The following is an 18315-nucleotide window of genomic DNA, read 5'->3' on the forward strand; positions in this document are numbered from 1 at the left end:
ACCAGGATTAATGGTCCTTGGGGGGCAGGGCAGTTTATATTACCACTGTCAAAATGGTTGAATCATAAGAATCGTAAAGATTTTGCATTTCCTGCCGTTCTCCACATTAGTTCTTACAACAAGCTACGACTCAAATCAATGAAATGGTAAAAGTCCTATAATTTGTTCCACAAAATAATGTGAGTAATCATATTATTACAAAGGCCCAGACATGACATAATAATAATAATAATAATAATAATAATAATAATAATAATAATAATAAAATAATAATAATAATAATAATAATAATTATGATTGTTATTATTATTATTATTATTATTATTATTATTATTTGTGGCCACAAATTAATCATTCTTGGCCACGAATAAGCATTTCGTGGCCACATATTAGCATTTTATGGCCACAAATTAATACATTTTTCACTACGTCATGTTTGGGCCTCTGTAAAAAAGTGTAAACATGACACTGGGAGAGGTTGAGTAGACTCGTACGTTTGAAGGCAAAAGGGGGCCTTGTTGTAATTTCATTATTTTAATCGTAAAAATTAAATAAAATGATTTTAAATAACATTTTTTGATGTAATATTAATTTGAGATATTGTACACTCGTTGAATAATAAGTATATTTTTTACATGTTAAAAAGAGGGAATTGTCATTATTAATTGTTGTTAATCCATTATTTAATCCATTCACTCTTTCTTTTCTTTTGAAGGGTCAGGCCGGCGCATCAGCCGCTGACTCCTAGCTTCACACAGGTTGCTTTTATTTTGAAGACGCGTACCTCATAGAGTCATTGACACTACTTCCGCCTTCAGAGGAGCGGAGACGATGGCGGCGCTACGAGCGACAACACTAGCCGGGAGCGGGAGGGCGCTTCTCAGCGTCCCCAAAACCTTAAAGACCCCCAAAGTAAGAGCACGGACGGACCTGGTTTCCATTTACGGGCAGTTTTGTGTTTGTTCACATATTGTAATGGGAAATCTTAGTTTATTGGATCCTAACATGGTGCTAACCTTAGCTTGGAGAGCTAGCAGCGGGGCAACACAAGGTCACTCGTGTTTATAGCTTTTTTATAACCATTTGAATGAAAACTTGGATAATATTGATGTATTTGACTATTTTTTTGTAATTTTCTGTAATTGACATTGTTAACCGGCTTTTTTTTTTTTTTAAAACCTGCGGCATCACGTACGCCTTACGTCGGTGTTGTGGTTGATTTGGTGACTGTGCTAAACCAAACCAACTATCAGACAAACAAGTTACATTATACTTTATGTGACTCAGTCATTAATAGTGTGACAAGATAAATTATGCAAAATGATGCTTGATTTCACAATAGAAACAATAATACTTGTGATTTCCCTGTACAGGCTGTTAAAACTGACAATTAAACACAAAACAAAAGAATATATCAAAGATTTGAAACAACTTATGACACATAACATAGTGAACATTATTTTTCCAGAACAAATGTACAAAATGACAGAATACAAAACACAAAAGGAAAACAAAAATAAAATAGTCATTCATAAAACCCAAAGTGACTACAAAAAGAAACCAAATGACTCCCAAATTACCTAAGATGACAGGGAAATACACTAAAGAACAACAAACATGACTCCATATACACACAAAATGACAGAAATATACAAAAAAAAATACTCCAATAACTCTGAATGAAAATAATTTACAAAATGACCCACATAATGCATGTGACAAAAGAAATACACCAAAAGACAACAAAAAATGACTCCAAAAACACACAATATGATACTTGGAAGATCAACAGAAATACACAAAATGATAAAGGAATACATTAAAGTACAATAATAATACACAAAATGACTGAAAAATAGACAAAAGTGTCTCGAAAAAATACACATGGGCAACAGAAATATGCAAAAGGACTTAATATTAGGGATGTAACGATTCACTCAACTCCCGATACGATTCAAATCACGATACTGGGTTCACGATACGATTCTCTCACGATTTATTTTACAAAATGGGACTGTACACAAATGACTAAAAAATATTCCTTTATTTTTTGGGGGGGGAAAAAACTAGAGGTTTAGTTCACAGTTGAGGAGGCGGGAAACTTGAGCAGCATCAAATACAAACACACGGACACTCGTGCACAGTCATGTAACGGCTACAATCCAGCCACACATACGAGTGCATGTGCGTGTGTATTTTTTCCTTGTCATGTTTGTTGCATAGATGAACACATTGTGTTTGTGTTCCTTTCGTAGGCCAACATGTCGTTTGCTGCGCTCCCTCGGGGAAAGAAGGTGGCCTTGACCACACTGGGCGTGGTCACTGCTGGAGGGGCGGGGCTTGCTCTGATGCTGCACCAGTCCGTTAAAGCCTCCGACCTGGAGCTCCACCCCCCTAACTATCCCTGGAGCCACGCTGGACCCCTGTCCTCTTTGGACCACGCCAGGTGTGCACACGTCTACGTTTAGCATCAGACTACCACTTCTTCTTCTATTTTTATTTAGAACAAAACACTCATGAAGAAGAACTTAACCTTGACCTTATTGACCCCACTGTGTTGTCTTATTACTTTAATAATTTAAAATGTTACACATTAATCTGTATCGGCCGGTCAGGCTTTTAAAAATATCAGTGATAGTGATGTTTCTTTAGCTTCCTCCAGTTCCTGAGCTGATTACAGCTATAATAATATTGGATTTATGTATTATTAGTAATGCCTAATTCCTCCATGAATTCAGAATCTCTCTGTATTTCTCTACACTTGTGCTGGGCTAATTTCTGCCTTTGTTATTAATAATATATATTTAATAATAAACAGAATCTTTTATTTTTTAGCGTGAATAATGCATGCAAAGCACAAAAAAAAAATAGAGGGAGCGCTACATGTCGTGTTAACTTTGGACAGCATATGCAGACATGGCTAAAAAAAAGTATTTCATAATTATTTAACAAAATCAAGCAGAAATTGAAATATGAAAGATAATATATCCTCACGTGCATGTTTTGGGATGATATCACACATTTTCCACCATATTTTTCATTGTTAAATGGGTGGTTGAATGTGTAGCAACTGTAAATAATGAACAGAAGTAAAATAATGCACAAAATCAGATGTGATTTCAGCAGAGGAATATGAAATTACTAACATTTAACTTGGTAACCATATCAACCATGATTTTAGGAAGTTTAAAAGCCAGTACGGACGTCTGTGAGAGAGAGTGAAGTGAAAAACATTGATGTACAGTTTGTCACTGATTAATTTGTGTGTGCGTCCTTGTTTCTTCAGTATTCGTCGTGGTTATGAGGTGTACAAGCAGGTGTGCTCCGCCTGCCACAGCATGGAGTACCTGGCCTTTAGGAACCTGGTGGGAGTGTCGCACACAGAGGACGAGGTCAAGGTCATCGCTGAGGAGGTGAATGACGTTCATGTTCACATTAGCCTCCAATCATGTCCCAAACACACTGGCCACGGTTACATGATGGTTTTTAATTTGTAATAAATAATTCAGAATTAAAGTGTTCTGCTTTCTGTTAATCGTATTTTGCGACGTATAGGAGGCTATTTTTTTTCCTTTAAAGTTGAGGGTGCGGCCAATGCGGCGGTGCGCTTTATGGGGCAGATCCACTAAGATCTGAAATAAAGGGTGGTAAACCAGTTGCTTTCCTAAATCCTTTAGGAATGCAGATTCCTCACCCGCTGCGAGGAATTCACTAAGATTGCAGCAATGATTAGTGTACGTGCAGAAGTCATCAGACTACCCTATTTAAAAGAGCGTTGTGTTGAACATGGAGCATGAAGGAGAGCTAAGTGCACAGAAGCAAACAAATACATTTGAAGTAGCAGAATTGGAGGTGTTGGTTGAGAAAGCTAAAAAAATGGATGAATTACAGCAAAGAGATAGTTGATAGAGATATAGATTCTTTATTCATCCCACAATGGGGAAGTCTGCATGGATGTGAGTGACGTGGGGGCATGCGCACGGTTGATCAGCGTGTGTGTGAGAGAGTGAGTCGCGGAGGAGCGATGTGTGTGTGTGTGCCTCTGGGTAGAGTCCGACACGGCGACCAGGACAGGTAGCGAGTATATGTTTATAGTGCGGCCAGATATTAAAGGGCAGCTCTACAACACCAAACGGCCTGTTTTTCTTACACGGTACCATCTTTAAAACTAGAACCAGCCTCCGGCCATGGAGAGTGCGGATCTTTGCTGTGTCCCCCCCAGCCATGGTGAGGAGACGAAACAGGAAAGGTTTTAACACGTTCTTAAAATTGTTAATTAATTCATTCCAAATATATTAACTTCAGGTCTGAAAATGCCATTCTCGGGCGTCTTTCCTCTCCCCTGCCCCGTCTCCTTACAAATATCACTGTTGTCATCACTGCTCGAAAAGCTTTGACAGTTGCCACCTGGTTGTGGGTCGTGCTAAAATGAAACGGAAAAAAGGCAGCAATGAAGTCCAGGTATGATGAATTGCATCGCGTCCCCTGTATTAATTTATTTGCATGTCCTCCTCCCATTTTTTTGCTCCTCTTGTGAGCTCCGCCTACTATACATATTCATCAGAGGGAAACGCGCTAAATTGATTGAGGACGCATTGCGGCGTGTAGCAACAGTTTAAAGAGGATTTAACGTTTATTCTGAATTAAAGGGGAATTAAAGCGCCATGTAAACATGGCCACAGATACAAAGTAGTAAACCATTTTACTGGTGTTTTTCAGGTGGAGGTGGTGGACGGGCCTGATGAGAATGGAGAGATGTTCACGCGACCAGGGAAGCTGTCAGATTATTTCCCAAAGCCGTACCCCAACCCTGAGGCGGCCCGGGTGGCCAATAACGGAGCCCTGCCTCCAGACCTGAGTTACATCGTCAACGCCAGGTACTGGACCCGACCAATCAGAGAGCTACAGGAACACTTGCTAGAGACAGGAAGTACTTAAATCAGACACTTTTCATTGGTTGGACTCAACCTGCCTGAATGAAAATACTTGGCATTAAACAAAGGGAGTAATATGATAACACAAGCTGTCAGTCCATGAGACTTTATCTGTTCTGCTGTCATTTGTGTTTATTTTGATTTGTTTATTGTTCTGTAATTTTGGATTTATTTGTATCATTTTGCATTTTTTTTCTCTTATTTTGTGTTTTGGAGTTGTTTTGGTTCTTGTTTTATTTTTGTGTATATTTATAGTTGTCATGTATGTTTTTGTGGCAAATTTGTATTTTTTGTTGTACTTTTGTGCAATCCTTTGTAATTTCATACATTTTTAAAGTAATTTTGTGTATCTTTGTCTCCATCTATTGTATTTTTCTGTAATTTTGTGTGTTTTTTGGAGTCATTTTGTACATGAGAAACAAAGAAATGCTGTGAGGGAAACTCGGTCCCTATAATTGTAAAGTAGTTAAAGATTCTCACCCGTCGTCTTAATTATAGTCTTAATATCTTCATGAGAAGTTTACCTTCACGGCTGAGTTTCTACAAACTTCTGTGATCCCTGTCAGAGTTGAAGTGTTTCTTTAGACGTGAACAAAAACGATTAAAGTGAACTAAAGCTCCAGCTTTTCTCTGCTGCTGCAGACACGGAGGAGAAGACTACGTGTTCAGCCTGCTGACTGGTTACTGTGAGCCTCCTGCAGGAGTGTCGGTCAGAGAAGGGCTTTACTACAACCCCTACTTCCCTGGACAGGCATCGGCATGGCCCCGCCCATCTACAACGAGATCCTGGAGTACGGAGACGGTACGGATACATACAGGGATCCTCCACTGTTCTTACAAATGTGGCCCAAAATATTTGAAATGTGCTTATTATTAGATCTATATCTGATAAAACACATTATTATGCACCAACATACAGTTTTAGAGCCTGTGTTTCTCCATCTTGAAATCACGTGATTGATGATGTCACGCGGCCCCACTGCCTGTAAACATCCCATTGTTTTCTGTTAGAGTGAAACATTCAGCCTGATTTTTAGATCATTTAGCAGATTTTTCAGTCAAAATGACAATTTGTGGTGCTTTTAGTTGCTCGAAATCAGTAGTTCCCAATTTTTTTTAATCATGACCCTGTATTATCGTTTATGTCGCCATCTTTAACTTTTCCTGATTATTTAGAGCAAACAAAAGCAGCTTAAGTTGGTATTTTGACTGAAAAAGCTGCACTCACTCAATCACGTGATTTCAAGATGGAGGAACACAGGCTCTAAAACTGTAAAGTAGTCCCATTTTTAAAAAGGCAATAAAATGAATATGGTGCAAAATAATGTTTTGTTAGGCATAGAACGTCTAATAAGAACATTTCAACGATTTTAGGTTTTTTAAAACGTTCTCATTTGTTTTCCCATTTTTCCCCCTGATATCACCTCAGCTTTAAATCTGTGTGAAGCAGAAATAAATTTGTGTTAAAAGTTTGTCACACCACAGAAACGTGTCATTGACCACTGAGCCAAATTTGAAAGATAAAAAAAAATCACTAAGTAAATAAAACTAGGTTTCAAAATCATGGAAAACAAGCACTTTTTGCTCTGAAACGCAGCGAGTTAGAGGCGCTGGAACCACGCCCATGAGTGGGAAGGGCCCCGCCTCCGTGTACTGTGTTTATGGGAGAGAGCAGTGTGAAAGCAGCTCCAGCGTCGTTAGTGCTTTCAAAAGTGCTTGGATTGGGCCAAACGAGGTATCAGCGGAAAGTTCCGCTCCGCCTTCCCTGGTAGAGGCAAAACTGTACCTGTGAGAGGCGAAAAACAAAATCGCGGTGCAAAAAATTTGCTCATTCCATTGAAAAAGTTGCACCAGTGGACGCGTTTTATTCCCGAGTCTGAAAATGTGGTTTGTTTTCGGCTAGGGGTCGAACTGCGCCCCCTGGAGTCCACGGAAGTTTGGTGTGCTTCAGCAGCAGGGTCGGGTTAATGCTAACGATGGCTTTGTTACGTAACGCGGCTATGATTTCTCACCTGCCATTAAATCCTGAACACAGAAATTTGAAACAGTTTGTGAATCCTAGCTACACAATTACATTATAGGGTAGGCGATTTTCAAAAGCTAGCATGATTTTGAACGTACCCTCCCCGACGGCTCTCTGCCTTTACCTTCTTCGCCCCTCCTCCCTGTGCTCAGTCTCACTCACATGTGCACAGCTGCTACAGAAGAGGAGCTCACTCATCACTTGTATTGTGTAGAAACTTAATTGTTTCATGTCTCGTTCAGCAGTAAGTAAACAATAAACTTTGTTAAAAAAACATGACCAAAAACTCTGTTTTAACTGTCAGCGGTGACACTCTTTCAGTGTGAGCTCGTCCATGCGAGGGATCGAGAACGAGCAGGGAGACGTTATTGGATATAAAAAAAAACGGTTCCTTTTTTTTTCCATTGGTTGAAGTTATTACAGGTTTTCTTGTTCCTTTTTCAGAGAACATAAGATCTTAGTTTTTATCAGAACATAAAGACAATTTCAACTAAAAACTTAAACTTAAAAGTGTATCTGGAGGAAATTACCTACCCTCCGCTTTAAGGAATACATTTATGACCTATCTAATGTATTTAGAAGAAAATGGCTGAATTTGCTTTACACAGACTTTAAATGAAGGTTACTGTATAATTTTTGGTGTTATTCAACAATTGAAAAGTTGTTCTTTATTTGCTTCAGTAAAAAGTGACAATGCACCAGCAGGTGGCAGCAGTTGGCTGATGTCACCTTACGCTAATTCAGAAAAGTTCATTAACAACTATTGAAGACAAATAAATGAACAAAGTTCTGCTTGTGTAAAGAAGTTAATTAAAAAAATAAATAAAACGAGGTGAGAGTACCTGGGATCGTCACCGAAATGCTCATTACATTTACTACTTTTTAGGGAATACTTTTTTAAATTTAATGCAACCAAATGTAACGTTTTCTGTTAAATCCCAGAGGAAAGAAGAGAATGATGTTTACCTTTGTGCTTTTTCTTTTATTTTGGAAAAAACTGCTCTGATTCTCCCTCTGTTGCCATAGGAACCCCTGCCACCATGAGTCAGGTTGCTAAGGACGTGTGTACGTTTCTGAGGTGGGCCGCTGAGCCGGAGCACGACCAACGCAAACGCATGGGACTGAAAGTACGTCACACACTACACAACTACACACACTACACACTGCAGAGCAGAGACTCACATCCAGGAAGTGGAAAGATTTCCTCCAATCAAATGATCCCATCACGATAGGCCAATGTCTGCAGAGCGCGCGGCGCGGCACACACACATATCAGAATTCTCATCACCTGAGTTATGATGAAGCAGAAACGTGTGGTGGAATCTGATCTGAGGGTCACATGATCACGTTAGCATTAGAATAATGAGCAGAGCATTAACACGGGGAACAACAAAGTTTGTGTTTTTCTCATATTTTATGTTTTTTTTAGTCATTCTGTATATTTTTATTGATTTGTATATCGTTGCCATTTTGTGTTTTTGTATATTATTCTCTCATTTTGTGTGTGTTGTTTTTTTTTCATATCAAGTACGATATATATACAGTATATATGTGTATATATATATATATATTATAATTTATACTTTTTTATTTTGTACTTTTGGAATCATTTTGTATATTTTTGGTTGTAAATTTTTTTAGATTTTCCTTTATTTTGTTTAATTTTGTGTGTATTTGAAATAACGGGTTTTATCGTCCTTTTTTATATTTTTTTAACTGTTTTGTGTATTTTTATATAATTTTGTGTTTTTGGAATCATCACGAATCATCACGTATGTTTGTCTTTTTCTGTGTAATTTGGAATATATTTGTATTTTTGTGTGTGATTGAGGTCATTTGGTGAGTTTACTTTAAGGACCACACAAAATTAGACTGAGGACCCTGTGTGGCCCCCGGGCCTCCAGTTGCCAATGCTGCTGTAGTCATGTTTTGTGTCCTGTGTCCTCCCAGCTGATCATGGGCGCTGCCATCCTGGTTCCTCTGCTCTACTACATGAAGAGACACAGATGGTCGGTGCTGAAGAGCAGGAAGATCGCCTACAGACCTCCAAAATAAAAGACAAACACACAACATGATGCGGGCCTACAGCAGACGAGCTGCGTCCAACGACCTACCCGCGTTCACACAGGACTAAGACATCATTTCTGTTGTCGTTGAACGCACCTTAATGTAATGTGTGTGTGTGTGTACTCGATCAGTTCAGAGGCCGACCTTTGACCTCTGACTCAAGATTCATGATGTAAAATATATTAAATAGCCGAAACAAACGCCGAGTCATCCTGAAAGTTCGTAAAATCACAGGTTTAAAGTTTGTCCATCAATAAAAACCGTAAGAACCTCTTACGTGTGTTTTACTGTATAAAATAAATTATCTTAAGAGAACTTTACGTCTGTGTGGTTTTATTATTTGTTGTTTAAAGTTTGGTGTGAAATTCTTGGATCAATAGTTGAAGCTGCTACAGATGTTTCTAATGAACGACAAACAAAAATGTCCTTTAAATCAGTGGTTCTCAAACTTTTTTAGCTCTAGTACCAAACGTTCTCCTATTTCTGGATCTGAGGCGTCCTCACTATCTGCGTTAACTCTTCCTACACCGTTGTCTTTAGCCCGCGGGACTTTATGACGGCAGGGGATCTAAAACTGTCTTACTCAAACAAGAATTCCCCCTCTACCTCGTCTCCGAAGCTGGCTGCCTATTCTCTATTATTGTTATCTAATAAAGAAAAGGACTAAGTGTACTTCCTCCTATTGGAAGTCTATCATATTTTAGGTTTATGAGTAGTCTCGCTATAGTTTTGTGGGATTGATATTAGGACCCATCCAATATAGGTCGAAGCTGGAAACAACTCTTTTTTTTACAACAGCATGAGTTAGCCCACCCCGGACACCCCTGTTAAGTGGAGTGTGTCCTCCACTCAGGCGCCGTCTCAGATGTGGGTGTTTGCAGGTGGGTAATTTAATCAAGTAGGCTTCTTAATAGTTAATGAATTTTTATTATAGGTTTACAAAAATTAAAAGTCAATCAAAAAAGTTTCAAAGTATCAAAGTCTTAAACTATCAGCCGATAGAGAAAGAAGGGGGTTTCATGAACAACTAGAATGTCTGTGTAAGAGAAGCCCCTGAACACAATAATCAGTGGTATATATAGCCTGAAGCATGGCGTGATAATGTCATAATACATGATCTGACATCTAAGCGAATAGAAAAATAGGACAAAAGTTCACACAGATGTCATGGCCCAGCTGGTGTAACAGGTGTTCACAAAGGGTGGTTTCCTCACTAGTTGTTCGTCGTTAACACTTGATACATAAGGCGTTGTCTTCCTGTTAAGTAAAGTGTGACTTCTTACACCTAAAGTGTGACTTCTCACACCTCGAGGTGATAGTTTTAGCACCTTCTGTGGAAAAACAGGTGCTGTTTTGGTAATCACTTAATAACATTTACTTTGCAGCTGTGTCTTTACAAAAAGCAGTAAACAGGTGTGACATGTCAGAACAGGCGAATAGCTGTAATGGTTAAATAAGCATTTCTTTTGCAGAATAATTAATGAATGATTAATACACACCATACAACAACCGTTTATTCCATTTTGACAAATGTTATGAAAACATTCAGAAAGTTTCTGAGATTTATGCTTTTACTTTTAGCATTTGTAACTTTTTGACTTAATACTTTTTTTCTTTCTTTCCAATTCATTTCTCTTGGAAATTTCAGCTTTTTCAACTTTTCAATCCCTTCATCCTAATGTTGTTCAACTGATTTTGACCATTTAACCTTTAACATTCAACACATTTGAACTTTTTTCAAGCTTATTGCTAATAATCAGCTATTGCTAGGTTCATGCTATTGATAGGTGAATGCTAATATTACTGTAGACTAATGCTATTGTCACTAATCTTTTCACTAACCGGATCCATGCGCGTAGACTACATCACTTCCTTCCCTCGCAGTCCTTACGACAGCGCTGCTGGGACGTGACATTTAAATGTAAACCGACCATACGACATTTGCTGAGTATTTTAATAGTACATATTTAAATATGTAACTGTTTTGTGGTTTTATTGTTTTTTTGTTTGTTTTTTTTTTTTTTAAATCTGGATTACAAACAATACACAACATTGACAATCAAAAACCAAACAGAAACCAAAATATATCAGAATTCACTCAAAACATACATTTCTAATTTATTTAAAATAGCACACAAACGGCCATAAAACAATAGACGCGTTGCGCGCATGCGTTGAAAGCATCAGGTCTGTGAAAGGATTGGGTGGTGACGGCGACTATTTCTAGGATAATGCTAAGCTAATGCTAATGCTAGCCAATGTTAATGCTAGCTAATGCTCATGTTTAGCTGCTACGCGGGACAGTACCTGCATCCTCAGCTAATGTTCTAGTTAGTTCTGTTCTTACACGTGGTTGCACATTTTATGTTATTTTTAGGAGTTCTGAAAAATAATTGTCAAAATATGATTTACCTTTTTCAATAAAGGTAATTTTTTTTACATATTTTGATTACATTTTGTCTAAAACATTCATTCTTAAACAAAACAGAATAGAATAGAATAAAGTTTATTGCCATATGTACATATTAAAAAAGAACAGGTACAACGGGATTCTTGTGCATGTCCCAAAGTCAGATTGAAAAAAATTATAAAATTACAAACAACAACAAATCAGCCATGACAGTATAAGTAATGGTGCAAAAACAAGGAAAGAACTGAGGGGTGTTCCATAAAGCAGGTTATGTTCAAACTGAGTATGTTTGGGCTCAAATGAGGGAAACTCTGAGTATCTCATTCCTAAATGCGAGGTACGTATGTTCTTCTCTGAGTACGTTACCATGGCAACATTGTCCGTGAACTAAACCTGGTCGCTGGCAGGTTTTATCAAAGAAACCCCGGGCTTCTACCTGGCTCCGCCCACCTGAACACCATTTCTTAACACTTTAATGAACCTTAACACTTTTCTCTGAAACACATTAGTAACATCACACACCACAGACGTGTTCACATCATTAACGTTGTGTTGCTTTACGTTTTTTTTTGTGTGCAAACGGTAGTTTTCTTTATACGTTGTGGATACAGATCATTTAGGGAAACACACTGAGAGGTTGATCTGCATTAAAACATCTACTGACGTCTGTAGTAATAAATAATGAGATTTTTTTATGACATGTTTTTTGGATGGAGAGATGACTCTGGCGACAATATTACATTAAAAATCAATATAAAATATGCGCTATCAAGCGGTAGTCAGTCTTTATATCCAGTGTAACAGGAGGGCTCTCTATACAGCCATCCTATGCTGCTGACACGTCTCCTCAAACACATTTAATTTATATTATTCCAAGCTCGTCACGTCACTGAAGCGATAAAGTGATGAAGGGACGAAAAATCACAGGTGATTTAAGCCACTGAAGGTGCATTCAGTGTGAACGTACATTTAGAACAGGCTCATATTCCTCAAACACTGGCTTATTTCACCCATCAGGGTGAATAAATCACTCTCTTCCGGGTGGTTGCCATGGTAGTTTGTGTAATCGTCGATTCATTGATGATGGCTTTTTATCACGCGCGTGCACGTAAGTAACCCAAGGTTTACATACTCAGGGTTGATTGACCCACTTCACACCAGCTGTAATGGAATCAGATACCCAGTGTTTCCCATCGTGGTGTTTGTTGACCCAGAGTTTATGGATAGACTCAGAGTTTGGAATACCCCTCTGGTGTATACTCAACAAAAAAGATAAATAAATATAACCTAACTTTAATTTACATATTGCATATAGGAGAGCATGTGGTCGATTGTCCAGCATGGGGGATTCATTTTTCAGTTTCTCAATGGAAGAGTGCTGAGGTATCTGCCCTCTTTAATGTCCTTTGCCACGAGCCTGACAGCAGCTGGGAAAAAGCTGTTGTGGAAGCGGGACCCGTGAAAACCTTTGGTTTCCTTCTTATTTCTATACTTCAGCCAGAGGAGATGATCTTTTTTCTGTGTTTGTTCATTTATTTGTCTGCGGACAGTCTAACTCAAAAACTAATGGATGGATTTTGATGAAAGTTTCAGTAAAAAAATCCGAAACCTGGATAGTGAACGATTGATTAGATTTTGGGGATGTGTTCAACCACCTTCAGGTATACAGTGGGGGTCTCTGGAACCTATATTTTAGGAGTCGTGGACTGAAAAGGTTGAGAACCACTGGTCTATTGTATCGTATTGTCCCACCGCTTATCAAATTTGTTGAACTTATGTAAGAAATAAAGATGAGATCACTGGACAGAAATCCACATTTATTCTTGTAGTTTTTTTTCTTTCCATGATGGCCTCCCTTCACTTCCTGTCCTTGAAAACCAACCAAAACTTTATTTACGTAACTTTTTACTAAATTCGGATGAGAAACTATTGTTTTATAACTTTAGAAACACTTGGTTCTGGTTCGCTGTTCATCAGCTCGTGAAGGAATGGGTTTGGTATTTAAACGTAGGGACTGATCGAAAGCAATAATCCACAGAGGAATTATTTTTCTCTTTTAAATTGGATACACAATAAAATAAAATAAAAACTGGGCCTTTGGGGCTGTTAAGATCACTGTCATTAGCTGCTAACGCTAGCCAATAGTTGCAGTTAATACAAGTTAATTTAGTTTGATTTAATTCACTAAAAGCTACCAAAAGCTAGAATTCCGTTGACTGAAATAAATACGTCCTGAAACATGCCATTGAACTTGTGTCACACGCACGCACGCACGCACACACGCCACACACACACACACACACACACACACACACACACACACACACACACACACACACACACACACACACACACACACACACACACACACACACACACACACACACACACACACACACACACACACACACACACACACACACACACACACACAGGCTCTCAGGAGGATCAGATTCACAACGTCCACAGAGAGAAGACGTAGAGAATGCAGAGGAAAACTTTACAAAGTAAGTCTTGAATCGTAATGCATTTTAATTCCAGCAATTTCATTTTGTCTTATTTTTTGAAAAATATGTAGAACTTTCATTTATTCAGACCACTTTTTTCAGGAAATTTACTTTGATCTCGATGGCTCTTTGATCTAGATCAAAGTACATTTCTTAAACATCTCATGTATACGTACATTTAAAAAGAAAGAGATCACATCTTGTGCAATTGGAAATTTATTTATTTTCCACAAAAGCATCTGTAATAATAAAAGGTTTGTCAAAATGTACAATTCTTTTTTTTTTTTTTTTTTTAAATAAAATAACATCTATAACATATGCTTTGTCATCATAAAAGAAAATAACTTCCATTTAATGCAGTTTAATCTGATTGGTCGGCTATGATGTGATGCATTTGATTGTTGTCTAGTCATTTAATTTTTTCTAGTTTAACAATGTCCGTTGATCATTTTAAAACAAAAAATAATAATTTACTCAGTAGCGGTTGGGTGTATAAATGTAATTAATTACTTTACTTCTTTTAAAACATATTTAAGTAAAATGACTGATTTAGAAATATTCTAAAAAAAGTACAAGTACCCATAAAAGCAACTCAATTACAGTAATGTGAGGACTTGTAATCTATTACTTTCACCTTTGCCCGGGGGCCATGTAGCTCCTCTTTCTGATTTTGTGTGACGCCCAAATTAAATCCCCCCAAAAGTGTAATTCAAGAAGTTAATTTCAATCATGACAGAAAAGCAGAAAATACAATGAAAACAATAAAAGAAACAAGCAAAAATGACTTTACTCCAAAAACACTAAAAACCACTAAACAAATAAAAAAAAAAATCAGTATAAACACAATAAATGGTTTCAAAAATAAAAAAAAACATCTCCAAAAAACACACACAATGACAAGAAGATTACACAAAACAACAACTAAAATACACAAAAAGCCAATAGAAAATACCTCAAATGACCCACAAAAGGACAAGAAAGAAAATCACAAAATTAATCGAAAAACACAAAAAAAAAAAGCTCACACAAAATGACAGAAAAATATGCAAAACAACAATAGAAATTAATAGAAATTACTTCAAAAACACATTTTATGAAAATAAGAATACACAAAAATGACAGAAATCTGATACTGTCACTACTTACTTGGATGCCTACGCTCAGCAGACGCCTCTGAGGAAGACTGACAATTGGCATTCAAAACATGTCGGGAGATTGAAGTAAATTTCCTGTAAATAAATTGTGTGAACAAATGAAACTTTGACATATCTGCGTGGGTTTGATTCCTCAGGGATAAAAATGTCCCGCGGCACCGAAGAGGAGTTGTCCTGCCCCGTGTGTCAGGACATCTTCAGAGATCCGGTGGTTCTGTCCTGCAGCCACAGCTTCTGTAACGCCTGCCTGAAGAAGAGGTGGAGAGAGAACGAGATGGAGGAGTGTCCGGTGTGTAAGAGGAGGTCATCTAGGAGCGAACCGCCCTCTAACCTGGTCCTGAAGAGGCTTTGTGAAGGTCTTCTTCTGCGGAAGAATGACGCTCCACCTTCTCTTCCGGGGGGTCTGGTTTGCAGTTCTCACTCCGAGAGGCTGACGGTGTTCTGCGTGGACCACCAGCAGCCCGTCTGCCTCGTGTGCCTCCACTCGGACGCTCACGCCGGACACTCATTCAGGCCCATCAACGAGGTCCTGAAGGACTACAGGGAGGAGGTCTGGAGGTCTCTAAAGCCGCTGCGCATCAAACTCAAGCTGTTGGAGGACGTGAAGGAAAACTTTGCTCAAACGGCGGAACACATCAAAGAGCAGGCCCAGAACACGGAGAAGCAGATCAGGGACCATTTTGAGAAGCTCCGCCAGTTCCTCCAGAAGGAGGAGAAGCTCAGGGTGGAGGCACTGAGGGACGAGGAGGAAAAGAAGTTCAACGAGATGAAGGAACGGGTGAAAGCTCTGAGCAGGGACATCAAAGCTCTCTCTGACACCATCGCAGCCATGGAGAAGGACCTGAAGGCCCAGGACCAGGTTCTACTGCATAACTATAGAACCTCAGTGGAAGCAACCCAGCAGCGTCCCTTGCTGGACAACCCTCAGCTCATCCCAGCTGCTTTGATAGATGTAGCCAAACATCTGGGCAATCTGTCCTACAACATCTGGACCAGGATGAAGACCATGGTCTCCTATAGTCCTGTTGTTCTGGATCCAAACACGTCTCATCCAGAACTCGTGCTCTCTGAAGATCTGACCACGGTGAGGCACCAGGACCAGAAACAAGAACTCCCCCAGAACCCAGAGAGGTTCGACGTCTGCCGGATCGTCCTAGGATCTGTGGGCTTCAGGTCTGGGACTCACACCTGGGACGTGGAGGTCGGGGTCGGAACCAACTGGTTCGTGGGCGTGGCTGCAGAGTCCGTTCAGAAGAAGGGGAAGCACCCGTCCAAGCTGTGGAGGGTGGGGCACTTTGAAGGTGAGTACATCGCCCGGTCCCTGGCAGAACCCTCCACGGTGCTGACGGGCCTGAACCAGCTCCGGAAGATCCGAGTCTACCTGGACTGGGACAGGGGACAGCTTCGGTTCTACGACCTGGACACCGACACACACATTTACACCTTTACACACACCTTCAACGAGCGGCTCTATCCTTATTTTAACACAGTAAACACACGCCCCATCAAGATAATGCCGTCAAAGCAAAAGGTCACACATTGTTGAGAGGAACCACTTAGGGGGGCACGGTGACGCTGCACCCATTGGATTTTTATAGCCAATCATTGATCTTTAAAAAGCCTAACTACCGATTCTAATTTTTTTTTTTTTTACACCTGACAGCATACACCTTGAATGTTCCAATCTTATTTTAATGTAAAACATTGAAGAATACGTGTCAAACATTACACTGTAAACACAAATACTGTAAGTTACCAGAACTCAAAAATATTGAGGCAATCGATTGCCTAATTTTTCAAAAGTAGATTAACTTAAAAGTCAAAAGGTTGGATTACTGACTACTATAACAAGTAAATTAAAGTGCTATATGAATTAAGTTTTATTTTTAAATAATCCTTATTGGAAAAAAAGGAATAACAGCAATTTATCATTCTTAGCAATTCCAATACATTGTTATTGTATTTATTTTATTCTATTAAGTTGTACTTAGGTTGGTGTTTTTAAGTTATGCTTACTTATAAACAAATATAGTTCTATTTACTCAAAAATTATTAGAAACAAACTAAACGTGTAAAAACAGGTTACACTGCAGAACCTCTTGAAGCTCTTTAACAAAAAATAAAGTGCACAGCAGTATTTTGGTTTTACACAAGGTTGGAGGTAGATGATAAAATAATAATCGACAGGACAAATTAACAAAAGATCTTAAACCATTGTTGTTGACCAAGCAGCCAACGAACAGGAACTTCAAACCTATTTCCTGTTGGACGGACGATCCTTGTCCCCAAAAAACCTACATTTTGCCACAAAGATCATGTTTACGTCAAACAGAACCAAAGTTATGGTAAGATAAAAATTCACAATATTGATGGCGGCCATCTTGGATCTTGCTCTGAGCAAAATGTACAACATTTTAAGATATATTATTGAATTCTTTGATCCTGAAAACCTATAATTTGCTACTGAGATCATGTTTTTATATCAAATAAAACCAAAGTTATGACAAAATATCCAAATTGGTAATATGGATGGCGGCCATCTTGGATTTCTCGATGTTGAGTGAGAATCATTGGTTTTCCAGTTTGAAAAAAAAAAACCATGTACAAATTTTCCTGCTTTCTTCCAGAAGTGAACATCCTTTTGACATATCTGCCAGGCTACTCCTATTAGCTTTAGCTTTAGCATTAGCTTGATTGTTAGCTTCACATGCTGCATACTCAGCAGTGTGGTGGTTTCTTAAATTGCAATTTAGGTTACGTTTATTTTGCAGCTGAATTACGATTGTTTTACGTGTAAAACAAATTACAAATTGCGATCCTTTGCTTTCTTCTTTGTGTAAAACTGCCAAAACTGTCAATTTGCTTGGTTGACGGTGCTCCGGGTAGCAGACGCATGCGTGCACATGACCTGGTGGGCGGGGCCTGTCATTCATCTCACAGCAGAAGGAGACAGTGGCTGACTTTAAGACCTTTGCGGATGTGGAAAAGATCAGTTTCAAGTGTCGGTCGATCGCCCAAAATTGAGGAAATCGGCACCGATCGATTGGTGCATCCTTAGAACTGCACCATTACTGCAGGTCGTTGTTTGCAACCCGATAACAAATGAAAACCTTAATCAGCACAATGAACTAAAATAATGTAAATCATCTACACATTTTCAACACAACCAAACTAAAACTGGAATAAAACCTCAGAAACTGAATTTATCCAATAAGTTTAG

The 18315-nt window shown here is 38.7% G+C and overlaps 2 protein-coding genes across 2 annotated transcripts; both read left to right on the forward strand.

Annotated features, from left to right (window-relative positions):
• Positions 1 to 788: 788 nt before the first annotated feature.
• Positions 789 to 9297, forward strand: cyc1 (cytochrome c-1). Its single transcript, XM_028446360.1, is given in 8 exon segments — positions 789 to 912; positions 2256 to 2446; positions 3287 to 3413; positions 4720 to 4877; positions 5577 to 5683; positions 5686 to 5736; positions 7984 to 8084; positions 8908 to 9297. Coding segments are annotated over 8 exon segments (921 nt in total). The 5' UTR covers positions 789 to 831; the 3' UTR covers positions 9013 to 9297.
• Positions 9298 to 13863: 4566 nt separating this feature from the next.
• LOC114463078 (zinc-binding protein A33-like) lies at positions 13864 to 16781 on the forward strand. Its single transcript, XM_028446335.1, has 2 exons — positions 13864 to 13941; positions 15233 to 16781. The coding sequence occupies exons 1-2, from the start codon at positions 13920 to 13922 to the stop codon at positions 16639 to 16641; spliced, it is 1431 nt and encodes a 476-aa protein (XP_028302136.1). The 5' UTR covers positions 13864 to 13919; the 3' UTR covers positions 16642 to 16781.
• The last annotated feature ends 1534 nt before the right edge of the window (positions 16782 to 18315 follow it).

The sequence above is a fragment of the Gouania willdenowi genome, chromosome 5 (assembly GCF_900634775.1).
Source record: "Gouania willdenowi chromosome 5, fGouWil2.1, whole genome shotgun sequence".
NCBI lineage: Eukaryota > Metazoa > Chordata > Actinopteri > Blenniiformes > Gobiesocidae > Gouania > Gouania willdenowi.